We start from the raw sequence: 17,102 nt of genomic DNA, 5'->3' as shown, positions 1-17,102 counted from the left end.
ACCTGCTATTGAAGGTACAAAAATATGGGAGTTTTCTCTTATTTTATTTCATCATTTTTTCATTGATTTATTTTTGGCTGTACTACACGGCTTTTGGGATATTAGTTCTCTGACCAGGGATTGAATCCATGCTTTCGGCAGTGAAAGCACAGAGTCCTAACCACTGGACCACAAGGGAATTCTCTCTTTTAATAACAGGAAAATCTGGCCAGAAGAAAGGTATCGTTTTGCATGATATCATGAAAAGAATGCAGGATTTGAGGTTAGAAGCCTTGAGTTCAAATCTTGACTCTAAATTAGCTGTGTAATCTTAAGGCCGTCACTTAATCTCGATGATCTTTATTTTATGCATTTGAGAATGAGGACAATAATAATACACACTTCCTAGGGTAGTTTTAAAGATCAAATGGAATAAGGCATATGATAGTGCTTTATAAACTGAAAATGCTAAGCACATATTGCTTGTTCTCACAAATTGCTTGTTGCTCAGCATCTTGTAGATTCATGTGTAATAAACATTAAATATTTAAAAGTAAAAGCAAATTAGAAAATTTGAATTTAAATGTAATATAAATATGAAGACTCGGAAAAACGAGCTATACATTATGCATTTCTCTTCCCTTGCCAACAAAGTGACTTTAGATTGGTAATAACAGAAGATGGTATAAATATACATTTTCCCAAAGTAGAATTTTCTCAGGAAACATTGGTTTTCATCACAGGTGTGGGATTTGTAGTGGGAACGGCCAGTGGGGAAGCTGGGGAAGGAGGAAGGGTAGGTGCAGGTAGGAGTCGACAGGGAGGCCTGAGGGGACGCTACGGCCGTGGGCAGCGCATCCGTGACCTGCAGGAATGCGTTTTCAGCAGAGCAGGAACAGCGGCCAAGCTGCAGCCAGGAGGGAGTGGGTGGGGAGGAAACGGAGGCAATAGGCGGACACAGCTCTTTCTACACATTTGGCAGAAAAAGAGAAAAAATAGGGTGTCGCTCAAAAGGGCATCAGGGTTGGGTAGATATTATCTCAAAAAAGGGAGGGCAGTCATGGTTGGAGCCCAGGGGTGGGAGTGGGACTAGGATCCGGGGGAGAGGGAGCCAGAGGGCAGACAGGAGGGACAGTTGAGAATTAGATGGAGAGATGTCCAGGGGAGGTGATCGTATCCCCAGGCGGTAGAGGCCTGGCTGCCGTGAGGAAAGTTGGGGTGGTTGGTAGGGGTGGGGAGCCTTACAGAGCAGGCATGGCAGACAGCTCCATCAGCAGCTGACCAGAGATGAGCGTCCTCCCTCTGTGCACTGCCCCCTCTGGACTTTACTTTTACTCTTAGACGCCACTCTGCCCTGTTGTTTAAACAGAGATCATGCATTTATGGACTCTAAGCTCCTTGAGTGCACGACTTATGTCAAGTTCAAATTCACATCTCCTGTAACACTTGGCATAAGACTTGTGGGTAGCTCATGTTTACTGTCAGACATTTCAGGAAAGAAATGAAGGGAAGTTGCCATGAGTACAGGACTGAGTCAGCAGACTCAATTAAAAATGCCTTCCTAATAAATTAAAAGTCACTTCCACCTGGGAGCCCACCCTGACCACTTCTTTTCTCTCCAAATTTGGGTTAGATACCCAGACTGTGTTTTCCCAGAGGCATCTGTACTTCCTCATGGAATTTCACACCCTCTGGTAAAACGACCTGTTTACTTGATTGTCTTGTTAGTGCCCCACGTCTGTTGAACTGCAATTGAAGGCAGCGCTTACATCCTGCTTGTCTCTGTATTTGCTTCACTGAGCACAAAGCCTGGCACACTCAGCACGTCATTGGTTCTCATTAAGTATTTGTTCAGCTGATTACAGCCTAACGGGCTGGGGATCTGCAACCTTGAGAACCAGTTGTCAGTTTTCTGGTCTCTCTCTCTCTCTTTTAAACCCTGCCATTGTAGGAGGAGATTCGGTGCCTTCTAAAGGACTTCAGCCCTCTCCATGTCCACAGAGTCCAGAATGGCTGCAAATGGTAATGACTGTTCTTCCTTTGTTTTCTTTGGGAAGCAACTCCTTTCCTCTTTCTCCATTTTGCTGATGCACTGATCTCAGACCAGCTCAACAGCTCCCAGAGCCCCGCCCATTGTGACTCGGCAGAGGTACATGTGGGAAACCCCCTTTCCACATTCAGCCCTCGCCTCGGCAGCTAATACTGCCTTATCCATACAACCTTGGGTTAGAAGTCCAGAGCCCTGGGTTTACTTTTGGTCTTGTCCTTTCCCTGTTTTCTGACTCGAAGCAAGTTAGTGAATCTCCCTCAGCTTTGGTTGCCCTGAAATCTGGATATTTTTCCTTTCTTATGTTCAAGGCAGTAAAAGGACTTTGAACCTCCGTGGGGAGCAGTATGAAGGAAACCCAGAGCCATGCCCTATGGCATGTGGTGAAAGGGTCAGCGCATGTCTCCCGGCCCCCAGGAACCCCAGGGCCAGCTCCCCCGATGCCCAGCCCAAACCTGGGTGTCATGGTGGCCTCCGTGTGTGTTAGGAGTGGCCCAGCCTCTCTCCTGTCCCCGCAGAGGGGAGAGGAGACCATTCCTCGGCTTGGGACCCTCCTGCGGCTCTGTTTGAGCTGGGCTCAGAGCTGCCGTCTCCTTCCTTTGCAGCTTCGCATTCGTAGATCTGGGCTCCATGCAGAAAGTGGCACTTGCCATCCAGGCACTGAATGGGAAGCTCTTCCACAAGCGAAAACTGTACGTGAATTCCAGCAACAGGTCTCCCAAGAGGACCCCTGATGTGACCAAGCGGCCCCAGGAGCTGCTGGTAGGTGCCTGGCCTCTCCACTCTCAGGGTTCTGTGGTCACTTTTTTTTTTTTTTTAATTTTTATTTGTTTAGTTTTGGCTGTGCTGGGTCTTTGTTGCTACACGGGGCTTTTCTGTCGTTGCGGCAAGCAGGGGCTTGTCTCTAGTTGCAGTGCACGGGCTTGGCATTGCAGTGGCTTCTCTCGTTGTGTGGTGGGCTCTAGGGCACATGCAGGCTCAGTTGTTTCGAGCTCTAGAGCACAAGCTCAGTAGTTGTCGCACATGGGCTTTGTTGCTCCTTGGCACATGGGCTCTTCCCAGACCAGGAATCAAACCTGTGCCTCCTGCGTTGACAGGCTGATTCTTTACCACTAAGCCACCAGGGAAGCCCATCTGTGGTCACTCTTCAGAGCTTAGACGACTCTGCTTTCTGTCCTGTCTTTCTGTCCCATCTTACAGTGGACAAAACAGGAGCTGGGATGAAATTACGGAACTTTAAGACTTTAACAGTCAGGAGCAAGGTTGGTATAGAAAACCTGGAACTTTGAAAGGAAAGGAAGGCTGTATTCTTGGCAAGGACAAAAAGGGTTATTGGGCAATTCAGTCAGGGCTTTTTCCACCTGGGTTATTGAAATTGAGGTTTTTACTTGTTTAACGCAGCAAACAATTGTATCTGTTGTTTGCATAGCCTATTCTGGATGCTGGTGTGGAAGGTAAGGAAGACAAAAGTGAGTAAAACCTGATCCTTCCTGGCGGGAAGACTAGTATGAGGGCTGGGAAGGTGAGAGTTAATGGTGGGGCAGTGGCTGGTGGGGGCTTCCTTTGTGGACAGAGAAGAGAAGGCCCATGACTAACCTCCAGGAGCTTCCCTCCAATGAAGCAGGCTCTATGTAGGTGAAGGTTAACCAGAAGCAGAGCTATTTCTCTCTCTCTGCTGTAGAAGACTTCAGGAGGTAGGGGGTCCAAGGATGGTATGGGAACTCCATGATGCTAACCAGGGTTCCAGGTGGGAAGAAGGGGAGAAGCAGAGGGTCCAGAGCCTGTGTTCTCATAAAAGGCACATTCTCAGGAGCCCTACCACAATTTTGCTTACATTTTGTTAGGGAGAACTGCAACTGGTGACCTTCAGTGCAAAGGAGGCTGGAAAATGTAGCTTTTAAAATAGGCACACTGTTGCTAAACTTGGGAATCTGTCAGCAAGGGAAGAGAGAATGCCTTTTGGCAGGCAATTAACAAGGTCAGCCAAGGCTGAAGAAGTTGGAGATGGGAGTTGAGAGGTGGATTAGAATCTCCACAGTAAGAGTGCCAGAGGTGGCTCCCTTTGCTAGTTCCAAACTGTTTTTCTTCCTTTCTCTTTAAACCCTCTCTCTTGGAAGGGCAGGCTGTCAGATTACACTACCTACTGACCTTCTTGGTTGTAGTCATCTGGTGTTCTCACTGTTGTGCTCCGCTGTCCATTGGTAACTTTAGTGTCTGACTCACCATTTTTCTCTCTTGCTGGCACTCAGATTGTATCCTGTGAATGATCTAAGAGTCTAGCCCCTCATTTCCTAGACCATTTATCTTCAATGATCTTTCCTTTCACTCCGTCACAGTTTCCCGTCCCCTGTATTATATCTCAGACCTTGTCATGGCTCATAATTGAACATCTCCACAATACCCATTTGGAGCATCCCACTCTGCCCCTCACCACTCTCTGCAGCTCTCTTCCTCTAGAAGAGCAGTTCTCCAGCTTTAGCAGCATCAGAGTCACCGCTGAGCTTGTTAAACAGCTTGCTGAGCGCTACCTGCAGAGATGCTGATTGTGTGCATATGGGGCGGGGCCTGAGAATTGTGGCGCTGGCACCCCTGGTCCTGGGACCACTTTTCGGGTAGCAAGGCTCTGAAACCCCCAGTCTCACAGTCAGACACACTGGGACTCAAAGCACTGCGCCTACCACTTCTTCACTATTCAACACTCTACTCCCTCACTTCCCTTCTTAGCGTAGATTCCAGAATCATAGCTGCCTTCATTCAAATTACCTTAATTCCCTTAGCTCACTAAATCATATCTTGCACAACTCCTTTCCTAGTTGAACTCAGCCCTCAACCTCTCTGAACTGCTGAAAATATTCACACCACCTTGCTCACTGCTCTCAGTTATAGGTATGGTCACAGCTTTCCCACTTCTTCAAACTGACATGTCTTGGAAATCTCTTAACCTATTCCGTTGTTATGTCCAATCTGCTATTAAGCCCATCTAATGCATTTTTCATTTTAGATAGTGTAGTTTTCAACTTCCATTTAGTTCTTACCCCCTATTCTTCAGCTGAACTTTTCCTTTTTTCTTTTTTTTTTTTGGCTGGGCCTTGAGGCACGCGGCATCTTGGCTCCACACGTGCATGCTTGAGTGCTGAGTCGTTTCAGTCGTGTCCGACTCTTTGCGACCCTATGGACTGTAGCCTCGCAGGCTCCTCTGTCCATGGGATTCTCCAGGCAAGAATACTGGAGTGGGTTGCCATTTCCTACTCCAGGGGATCTTCCCAACCCAGGGATTGAACCCACGTCTCATACATCTCCAGCATTGGCAGGCGGGTTCTTTACCACTAGTGCCACCTGGGAAACCCCCTTCGTTCTCCAACCAGGGATCAAACCAGTGCCCCTGAAGTGGACGCACAGAGTCTCAACCACTGGATCACCAGGGAAGTTCTGAACTCTTTCATCTTTTCACCCATTTTGTTTATCTTTTCTTCCAGGTTCTTTAATATACTTACTGTAGTTACCATTTTCTGCTAATTCCAACATCTGGGTCATTTGTGGCTCTGCTTTTGTTGACATTTACCTCCTTGCTTAAGAGTCAAGGCTTCTTACAGTAATTTTTTTTTTTTTTTTTTTTACTGTATGTTGGATACTGTGGATGTTGTATTACAGAGACTTTATATTATGTTCTCTAAATAGCGTTGATTTTTTTCCTAGCAGAAATGAAGTCACTAGCTTTTGAGCTTATTAAAGTTGGTTTTCTTTTTTGGGGACTGGTATACTTCAGTTTGAGCCTTTGTTCTTAGGCAAAATCCTTTTCCTAAGGTCTGACTTTGTAGGCTGAGGGTGTCAGGGTACTTATGCTCCACTCTGGCTGGTCTGGAACTCCGTTATCTTCCCGGCATTGTACTGATACCTGTATTCCTCTCTTAGCTCACTCTCTGCCTTCTACAACAGCTCTTCTCTCTAAGGCCTCCCAGGACCTACCCTGCATATGGGCAGCTTAGGATTCAGCCAAGGACCTGGGGTTAGCCCCTAGATTTCTGGGGCTTTTCTGTACTCTTTTCTCAGCGGTTCCCCATCTCATAAATTCCTGGCACCAAACCGCTTCTGTGTGTTTCTTCTGCTCAGGGTGACTGCCACGGACTGCCCAGGCTCTGCTTGCCTTGGCTTTGAATTGGGAAAATGCCCCCCTGGCAAGGGGCCAGGGTCAATGTGGGCTCCTTGCCTGTGTTTTCCTCTTCTCAGGCAAATTGCCCTCTGCTATTCACTATCATTACTGTGTATCAGAAACAGTTAATTTGTGTATTTTGTCCAGTTTTGTTTGGGACGGGTAAGTACTATCATCCAGAACCAGGTATTAGAAAAGAGTGTTTAGAAGCTCACCTTCCTTTTGGGATGAATATCATTTCTCAGGACCATTTCTGGTGCTTTTGCATTAGAGATAAGTAACCAAAAGATGAACACTAATCTCCATGCTTTTGGGAATTTAAAGACATATTCCTAAGTAAATAACGTGTGGGTCAAAGAAAAAATTATAAGAGAAATTTAAAAATACTTAAGAAGACTTCCCTGGTGGTCCAATGGTTAAGACTTCAGGCTTCCATTATGGGGGGGGGCATAAGTTCAATGCCTTGTCAGGGAACTAAGATCCTGCATGCCACACAGCTTGGCCAAAAATTTTTTTTGAAGAAGTACTTAGAACTGAACAATAAGGAAAATTTTTTCTCATCAAAAGCTGTGGGATATATGTGCTCTAGAGCCCACATGCTACAACTATTGAGCCCATGCACCTAGAGCCCGTAATCCATAACAAGAGAAGCCCTCGCAATGAGAAGCCTGCTCACCACAGCAAAGAGTAGCTCCTGCTCACTGCAGCTAGAGAAAGCCTGTGAGCAGCAACGAAGACCCAGTACAACTAAAAAAATAAAAAAGTTGAATGCAGTAAAAACAATACTTATAGGACTATAAGTATGTAATATTGAATGCTTAAATGAGCAAAGGAGACATGGTGAAAATAAATGAGCTTACAGTTGATTGAAGTAGGTAAAAGTAAAAATAAATCCAAATAAGGAACAGACAAAATTAAAAAAAAAAAAAACTCTGTTTATTTGGATGTACCGGATCTTAGTGGAAGCATGCAGGATCTTTAATTGTGGCATGTGCCATCTAGTTCCCTGACCAGGTATCAAACCCTGGCCTCTTGCATTGGGAGTACAGAGTCTTAACCACTGGACCACCAGGGAAGTCCCAGCAAAAATTTTAAAACAAAGTTTTTTAAAATTTAAAATTTTGTGGACTTCCCTGGGGAATAGAAAGGGATCAATAAAGTCAAAATTTGATTCTTTAAAGAGATTAATGAAAAAAACTTTTGGAATGATAAATTAGAAAAAAGGAGAAAAGGGAATAAATAAACATTAGTATTAAAAAAGAGATCATAACTATAGATGTAGTGGATATTAAAATATAAGCTAATAAATTTGAAAACTTAGAAGAAATGGACACGTTTTTTAAAGTATATCATTTTCAAAACTAATATAAGAACCTGCCAGTCCTATATCTGTAAAGCAGTTGAATCAATGTTTAGAATCGTCTTGTAAAGAAAACACCAAGCTATGATTGTTTTTTTGTTTTTTTTTGCTATGATTGTTTTATAGGCAAATTTACTGAATTTTCAAGGAACGGAAAATTCCAATATTATATAAATTCTTCTAAGGAATAAAAGAGATACTTGCTAGTTCATTTTTTGAGGCCAGTATAACCCTGATAACAAATCAGACAGGAGATTATGAGAGAGATAAATTGCAGGTTGGCGTCTCTCACATGAATACACATGCAGTGTTTCTAAACAAAATATTGGCAAAGTGAAGTCAATATTGGCTGATGAAAATTGTAATGGCAGTTGGATTTTTTCCAAAAATACAGAAATTTAACATTAGAAAAATGATAACTCTGGAGTTCCGTGGTTGCCTAGTGGTTAGGATTCTGAGTTTTGACTGCCATGGCCTGGGTTCAGACCCAGGTCAGGGAATTGAGATCCCACAATCAAGCCTTATGGTAAGGCCAGAAAAAAATGAAAAATAAAGAAAGAAAAACAGTAACTCTTTCACTACATTAACAGATTAAAGAATGAAAAACCATATGATCGGTTTAGACACAGCAAAGCATTTGATAAAATTCAGCACTGATTTATGATTTAAAAATAAAGATTTTTAGCAGCTCGAAGTGAAAAGTTATTCTTAACCTCATAAAGGCTATCTTCTAAAACTTTACAGAAAATAATATTTCAATAGAAAAACATTATAAGCATTCTCATTAAAAATAGGAATAAGACAAGGATATACTTTTATCTAGTAAGGTAAGGAAAATACATTAAAGGCATAAATACTGGGATAGGAGAAACAAAGCTCATAATTTACAGATGATGTTTCTTTACATAGAAAAACTTAAATAATACATAAATTATTAGAAATAACATTTAATAAGGTAGTTGGATATATATCAGATATATATATATAAATCAGTTTTATTTATATTTCCATGAATAAACAACAGAAAATAATTTTTTAAATGTAACATTCATAAGAGCAATTAAAAAAATTAAGGTACATAGAAATGAACCTAGTGAAAGGTGAGCATGGCCTATGGGGGAAATAAGTTTTATTGAAAGTCTTTAAGGAAGTCTAAAATGGTAAAAGTTTCATGTTTGTGGATAGAAAGACAGAAAAAGAGTTATTTAAGAGTCATTCTCCCCAAAATAATCTGTTGATTCTGCATAATTTCAATAAAAATTCCCACAGGTTTTCCCAGGAACAGAACAGGCTAATTCTAAATTTGATGTGGAAAAATAATAAGTAAAATTTATGTGGAAGTCCAAAAGCCTATGAATATTTAAGACCAATAAAATACAATAGAGAGTCCCCCAAAAGAGGCTCTTGCAAATGGATAAACTATGACTATTCTTGTAGAGTTGTACATCTCTGGTGAAAGGACGGACACTTCAGTTACTGAATCTGGACAATTGCTTTTTTATGTGGAAAAATATGAAATTATATCCATACCTTACCTCATAGACAAAATTAAACTCTAGATGAACCATACTTACATGTGAAAAAGCTTTAAAACTTTTAGGAAAAAGTATAGAAAAATCTTATAACCTCAGAGTAGAATAAGGCTTGTTAAAGCATACAGAGAGAAAGAGGAGTGATAAATTAAAATTATGAACTTACTTTCATTGAAAGATAATACAAAGGAAGATAAATTCAATCCAAAAAACTGGAAGAAGATATTTGCAATAATATAACTAACCAGGAAAGGGGTCAGCAGACTTTGGCCAGTGTCTCTCTGTCTGCTTTTATGCTGCTGATGAGATAAGAATTTGTTTTCTTTCAATTAAACTTTTCTTTTTGAGGTAATCATAGATTCACATGGAGTTAGTTGTAAGAAACAGTACATAGATCCCCTGTACCCTTTCCATGGTTCTCCACAATGGTAACATCTTACAAAACAATTTCACAGCCAGGATATTGACACTGATACAGTCAAGATACAGAACATTTCCATCACTACCACAAGTATCCTTCCTGTTGCCTTGTTACAGCCACACCCACCTCCCTCCCATCCCCATCTCCACCTTTGCCCCTGGAACAACTAGTCTGTTCTGTATTTCTTCAGTTTCAAGAATGTTATGTGAATGGAAAAATACTGTATGTAACCTTTTGGGATTGGCTTTTTTCTGTCAACATAATTTTTGGAGATCATTCAGGGGCTGTTGCATATACTAATAGTTTATTCCTGCTGAGTAGTATTCTATGGTGTGGCTGTACACAGTTTGCTTAACCATTTACCCATTGAAAGATATCTGCATTGTTGCTAGTTTTTGACTATTACAAATGAAATTTGTTATAAATCTTGATGTGTAAAGTTTGTGTGTTTCTCTGGGATAAATGCCCCAAATTAAAATTGCTGAATAGTATGGTCATTACATGCTTCCTTTCTTAAGAAACAGCCTGTTTTCAATGACTGTACCGTTTTACATTTCCACTATGAATGTATGAAGGGTTCTCAGACACCCCTCCAGGATGTCATTTTTTAATTTTAGCCACTCTGGTAGGTATATTTGTGATATCTTATTACAGTTTTAATTTGCATTTCCCTAATGCTAATGCTATTGAAGACCTTTTAACGTGCTTATTTACTATTTGTATATCATCTTTGTTGAAATATCTTTCTTGCCCATTTTCTAATTGGATTGTTTGGGTGTTTTGCCAAATTCTTTATGTATTCTAGATACTCAGTTCAGTTCAGTTGCTCAGTCGTGTCTGACTCTTTGCGACCCCATGAATCGCAGCACGCCAGGCCTCCCTGTCCATCACCAACTCCCGGAGTTTACTCAAACTCATGCCCATCGAGTCGGTGATGCCATCCAGCCATCTCATCCTCTGTCGTCCCCTTCTCCTCCTGCCCCCAGTCCCTCCCAGCATCAGGGTCTTTTCCAATGAATCAACTCTTCGCATGAGGTGGCCAAAGTACTGGAGTTTCAGCTTCAGCATCAGTCCTTCCAATGAACACCCAGGACTGATCTCCTTTAGGATGGACTGGTTGGATCTCCTTGCAGTCCAAGGGACTCTCAAGAGTCTTCTCCAACACTGCAGTTCAAAAGCATCAATTTTTTGGCGCTCAGCTTTCTTCACAGTCCAACTCTCACATCCATACATGACCACTGGAAAAACCATAGCCTTGACCAGATGGACCTTTGTTGGCAAAGTAATGTCTCTGCTTTTTAATATGCTATCTAGGTTGGTCATAATTTTCCTTCCAAGGAGTAAGCGTCTTTTAATTTCATGGCTGCAGTCACCATCTGCAGTGATTTTGGAGCCCCCCAAAATAAAGTCTGACACTGTTTCCACTGTCTCCCCATCTATCTCCCTTGAGGTGATGGGACCAGATGCCATGATCTTAGTTTTCTGAATGAGGAGCTTTAAGCCAACTTTTTCACTCTCCTCTTTCACTTTCATCAAGAGGCTTTTCAGTTCCTCTTCACTTTCTGCCATAAGGGTGGTGTCATCTGCCTATCTGAGGTTATTGATATTTCTCCCAGCAATCTTGATTCCAGGTTGTGCTTCCTCCAGCCCAGCGTTTCTCATGATGTACTCTGCATATAAGTTAAATAAGCAGGGTGACAATATACAGCCTTGATGTACTCCTTTTCCTATTGGGAACCAGTCTGTTGTTCCATGTCCAGCTCTAACTGTTGCTTCCTGACCTGCATACAGGTTTCTCAAGAGGCTAGTCCTTTGTTGGATACGTGATTTGCAAATGTTTTCTCCTACTCTGTAGCTCATTTTTTTACATCTTCTTAATAGAATTTTTTGGTAGAACAAAGGTTTTAAATTTCAGTGAAGTCCAGTTTATCTAGTTTTCCTTTTATGAATGATGCTTTTGTTGTCAGATCTAAGAACTTTTTGGCCAGCCCTAGCCCAAGCACATGAAAAGATGTTCAACATTGTTAGTATTGTTGTTGTTCAGTCTCTCAGTCATGTCCGACTCTTCGCGACTCCGTGGACTGCAGCACACGAGACCTCCTTGTCCTTCACCATCTCCCAGAGTTTGCTTAAACTTATGTCCATTGAGTTAGTCATGCCGTCCAAACATCTGGTCCTCTGTTGCCCTCTTCTCCTCTGTCCTCAATCTTTCCCGATATCAGTGTTTCTTCCAATGAGTTGGCTGTTTGCATCAAGTGACCAAAATATTGGAGCTTCAGCTTTAACATTAGTCCTAATGAGTATTCATGGTTGATTTCCTGTAAGATTGACTGGTTTGACCTCTTTGCTGTCAGAGGGACTCTCAAAGAGTCTTCTTTAGCACCACAGTTTGAAGGCATCAATTCTTCAGTGCTCTGCCTTCTTCACGGTCCAGGTCTCACAACTGTATATGACCACTGGAAAGACCACAGCCTTGACTATAAGGACCTTTGTAGGCAAAGTGATGTCTTTGCTTTTTAACACACCATCTAGGTTTGTCATAGCTTTCCTGCCAAAGAGCAGTCCTCTTCTGATTTCATGGCTACAGTCACCATCCACAGTGATTTTAGAGCCCAAAAGAGGAACTCGGTCACTACTTCCACCTTTTCTCCTTCTATTTGCCATGAAGTAATGCGGCCAGATGCCATGATCTTGGTTTTTTTAATATTTAGTTTTAAGTTGGCTTTTTCATTCTTTTCCTTCACCTTCATCAAGAGGCTCTTTATTTCCTCTCCGATTTCTGCCATTAGAGTAGTATCCTACACATATCTGAGTTTGTTGATGTTTTTCCCGCCAATCTTGATTGTAGCTTATAACTCATCTATCCCGGCATTTCTCATGATGTGCTCAGTGTATAAGTTAAATAAACAGGGTGACAACAAACAGCCTTGCTGTACTCCTTTCTCAATCCTGAACCAGTCAGTTGTTCCATACTTAGTTCTAGCTGTTGCCTCTTGATCTGCATACACGTTTCTCAGGAGACAGGTAAGATGGTCTGGCATTCCCATCTCTTTAAGAGTTTTCCATAGTTTGTTACAGTCCAGACAGTCGAAGGCTTTAGTGTAGTCGATAAAACAGAGATAGATGTTTTTCTGGAATTCCCTTTGGTTTCACTGTGATCCAGCAAATGTTGGCAATTTGGTCTCTGGTCCCTCTGCCTTTTCTCAAGCTTAGACGTCTGAAAGATCTTGGTTCACCTAATGCTGAGGCCTAGCATGTAAGATTTTGAGCGTGACCTTACTAGCATGGGAGATGAGTGCAATTGTCCAGTGGTTTGAACATTCTCTAGTACTGCCCTTCTTGGGAACTGGGATGAGGATTGGCTATTTGACATTAGGAAAATGCAAATTAAAACCATAATAAGATATCACTATATATCTATCAGGCTAAAATTAAAAAGTGACGTCCTGGAGGGGATGCAGAGAACCCTTCATATGATGGGAATGTAAAATGGTACAGAAATTTTAACTTTTTTTTAAAAAGTTATATGGCTTTACATTGTAAAGCCTCTTTTAATTTTGAGTTAATTTTTGTATATGCTTTGAAACTTAGGTTGAGTTTTATTTTTTTTTTCCTATGTTCAGTTTTTCCAGCACCATTTCCTCCATTAAATTGCTTTTGCAGTTTTATCAAAATTGGGCATACTTGTGTGGACCCATTTATTTTTTCATCCTCCTTCATGGATCACAGCCTTGTCGTGGCAAAGGGACTTGTGTAACTCAGTGAAGCTGTGAGCCATGCCGTGTGGGGCCACCCAAGATGGACGGGTCATAGTGGAGTCCTGACAAATTGCGGTCAAATGGAGGAGGGATGGCAGACCACCCCAGGCTTCTTGCCTCAAGAACCCCATGAACAGTGTGAAAAGGCAAAAAGATACGACACTGGAAGGTGAACGCCCCAGGTCAGAAGGTGTCCAGTATGAACCTAGGGAAGAGCGGAGGGCAATTACTAGTAGCTCCAGAAAGAGTGAAGCCGCTGATCCAAAATGGAAATAATGCTCAAATGTGAACTTGTCTGGCGGTGAAGGTAAAGTCCAGTGCTGTAAAGAACAGCATTGCATAGGAACCTGGAATTAACATTAGGTCCATGTACCAAGGTAAGTTGGATGTGGTCAAGCAGGAGCTGGCAAGAGTGAACATCGACAACTTCAGTTCAGTTGCTCAGTCGTGTCAGACTCTTTGCGACCCCATGAGTCAAACTCATGCCCATCGAGTCGGTGGTGCCATCCAGCCATCTCATCTTCTGTCGTTCCCTTCTCCTCCTGCCCCCAGTCCCTCCAAGCATCAGGGTCTTTTCCAATGAGTCAACTCTTCGCATGAGGTGGCCAAAGTATTGGAGTTTCAGCTTCAGCATCAGTTCTTCATAGGAATCAGTAAACTAAATGATCTCAGTTCATTTCCAAGGCAAACTGTTACGTGTCATGGTAATCCAAATCTGTGCTTCAGCACTAATGCTGAAGAAGTTGAATGGTTCTATGAAGACCTACAACACCTTCTAGAATTAACACCAATAAAGATGTCCTTTTCATCATAGGGGATTGGAATGCAAAAGTAGAAAGTCAAAAGATACCCAGAGTAATAGGCAAGTTTGTTCTTGGAGTACAAAATGAACCAGGACAAAGGCTAACAGTTGTGTCAAGAGAACATGCTGGTCATAGCAAACACCCTTTTCCCATAACACAAGAGACAACTCTACACATGGATGTTACCAGGTGGTCAGTAGTGAAATCAAACTGTTTATATTCTTTGCAGCTGAAGATGGAGAAGCTCTATACAGTCAGCAAAAGCAAGACCAGGAGCTGACTGTGTTTCAGATCATGAGCTCTGTGTTAGAAAATTCAGGCTTAAATTGAAGAAAGTAGGGAAAACCACTAGATCATTCAGGTATGATCTAAGTCAAATTCCTTATGATTATACAGTGGACATGAGAAATAGTTTCAAGGAATTAGATCTGATAGAGTGCCTGAAGAACTATGGGCAGAGGTTCATAACATTGTACAGGAGACAGTGACCAAAACCATCCCAAAGAAAAATAATGCAAGAAGAAAAGTGGTTGAGGAGGCTTTACAAATAGCTGAGAAAAGAAGCAAAAGGCAAGGGAGAAAGGGAAAGATATACCCAACTGAATGCAGAGTTCCAGGGAATAGCAAGGAAAGATAAGAAAGTCTTCATCAATGAACAGTGCAAAGAAATAGAGGAAGACAATAGGATGGGAAAGACTAGAGATCTCTTCAAGAAAATTGGAGATGGCAAGGGAACATTTCATGCAAGAATGGGCATGATAAAGGACGGAAACGGTAAGGACCTAACAGAAGCAGACGAGATTAAGAAGAGGTGGCAAGAATACACAGAAGAACTAAACAAAAAAGGTCTTAATGACCTGAATAACCACGATGGTGTGATCACTCAACTAGAGGCAGACATCCTGGAGTGTCCAGTCGAGTGGGCCTTAGGGAGCATCATTATTATGAATAAAACTAGTGTAGATGATGGAATTTCAGCTGAGCTATTTAAAATCCTAAAAGATGATGCTGTTAAAGTGCTGCACTCAGTATGACAGAAAATTTGGAAAACTCAGTAGTGGCCACAGGACTGGAAAGTCAGCTTTCATTCTATTCCCAAAGAAGGGCAGTGCCAAAGAATGTTCAAACTACTGCACAATTGCACTCATTTCACATACTAGTACGTTTATGCTCTAAATCCTTCAAGCTAGGCTTTAGCAGTATGTGAACTGAGAACTTCCAGATGTACAAGCTGGATTTAGAAAAGGTAGAGGAATCAGAGATCAAATTGCCAACATCTGTTGGATCATAGAAAAAGCAAGGGAATTCCAGAAAAACATCTGCTTCATTGACTACGCTAAAGCCTTTGATTATGTGGATCACAACAATTTGTGGAAAATTCTTAAAAGAGATGGGAATACCAGACCACCTGACCTGCCTCCTGAGAAATGTTTATGTGAGTCAAGAAGCAGCAGAATTGGACATGGAACAACTGACTGGTTCAAAATTGGAAAAGGAGTACAACAAGGCTATATATTCTCACCCTGTTTATTTAACTTATATGCAAAGTACATCATGCAAAATGCTGGGGTGGGTGAATTGCAAGCTGGAATCAAGATTGCTGGAAGAAATATCGACAGCCTCAGATATGGAGATGATACCACTCTAATGGCAGAAAACAAAGAGGAACTAAAGAGCCTCTGATGAGTGTGAAAGAGGAGAGTGAAAAATCTGGTTTAAAGCTCAACATTCATAAAACTAAGATCATGGTATCTGGTCCCATTATTTCATGGCAAATAAAAGGGGAAAAGGTGGAAATAGTAACAGATTTTATTTTCTTGGACTCCAAAATCACTGGATGGTGACTGCTGCCATGAAAATAAAAGACACTTGCTCCTTGAAAGGAAAGTTACAACAGATCTAGACAGTGTATTAAAAAGCAGAGACATCACTTTGCTGACAAAGGTCTGTATAATCAAAGCTGTGGTTTTTCTAGTGGTCATGTATGGATGTGAGAGTTGGACCATAAAAAAGCCTAAACTTCAGAGAATTGAAGCTTTTGAACTGTGGTGTTGGAGAAGACTCTTGAGAGTCCCTTGGACTGCAAGAAGATCCAACCAGTCCATCCTGAAGGAGATCAACCCTGAATACCCATTGGAAGGATTAAGGCTGAAGCTGAGGCTTCCATATTTTGGTCACCTGATGCAAATAGCTAACTCATTGGAAAAGACCCCGTGCTGGGAAAGATTGAAGGCAAAAGGAGAAGAGGGCAGCAAAGGATGAAGATTGTTAGGTGGCACCACCGACTCAATGGACACAAACTTGAGCAAACTCTGGAAGATGGTGAAGGGCAGAGGAGCCTGGTGTGCTGCAGTCCGGGGGGTCACAGAGTCTGAGAGGACTTGCGGCTGAACAGCAACGGATTTCTGGGTCCTCAGTTTTGTTCCATTGGTCTACATGTCTAACATCTCATATAGTCTCAGTTACTATAGCTATAAGAAGTATTGAAATTAGGAGATTCCTTCTACTTACTGTTTTTCAATATTGTTTTAGCTGTTCTAGTTCTTTTGCCTTTGTATATAGATTTTAGAATAATCTATACCCACAATAATTTTGACTGGAGTTTTTTTTTAAAGCTTTTAATTTTGTACTGGGGTACAGCCAGTTAACAATGTTGTGATAGTTTCAGGTGAACAACAAAGGGACCCAGCCATACACATAAATGTGTTCATTCTCCCCCCAAACTCACCTCCAATCTGGGCTGCTATATAACATTGAGCAGAGTTCCATGTGCTATACAGTAGGTCCTTGTTAGTTATCCATCTGAAATATAGCAGTGAATACATGTCCATCGCAAACTCTCTAACTATCCCTTCCCTCCCAGCAACCACCCGTTTGTGGTTGCTCTAAATCTGTGACTGTCCTGCTGTTCTGTAAGTTCATTTGTATCATTTCTTTTTAGATTGCACATATAAAGGATGTCAGATGATATTTATGCTTCTCTGTCTACTCAGCATGACATGTTGCTGCAAAAGGCATTTTTATTCTGTTTAATGGCTAATATTCCATTGTA

The 17,102-nt window shown here is 41.7% G+C and overlaps 1 protein-coding gene across 1 annotated transcript in view; it reads left to right on the top strand.

The window, feature by feature from the left end:
* The window catches only part of TDRD10 (tudor domain containing 10), a 51,188-nt gene that overhangs the window by 18,728 nt on the left and 15,358 nt on the right, over nucleotides 1-17,102 (top strand). Inside the window, exons 5-6 of the mRNA XM_061119867.1 lie at nucleotides 1,931-2,001; nucleotides 2,632-2,788. Of these exons, the coding sequence (XP_060975850.1) occupies nucleotides 1,931-2,001; nucleotides 2,632-2,788 (228 nt within the window). The remainder of the gene's footprint in view (nucleotides 1-1,930; nucleotides 2,002-2,631; nucleotides 2,789-17,102) is intronic.

Source organism: Dama dama, chromosome 20, assembly GCF_033118175.1.
Source record: "Dama dama isolate Ldn47 chromosome 20, ASM3311817v1, whole genome shotgun sequence".
In the NCBI taxonomy this organism is placed as follows: Eukaryota; Metazoa; Chordata; class Mammalia; order Artiodactyla; family Cervidae; genus Dama; species Dama dama.
This window is presented reverse-complemented; position numbering and strand designations above follow the sequence as displayed.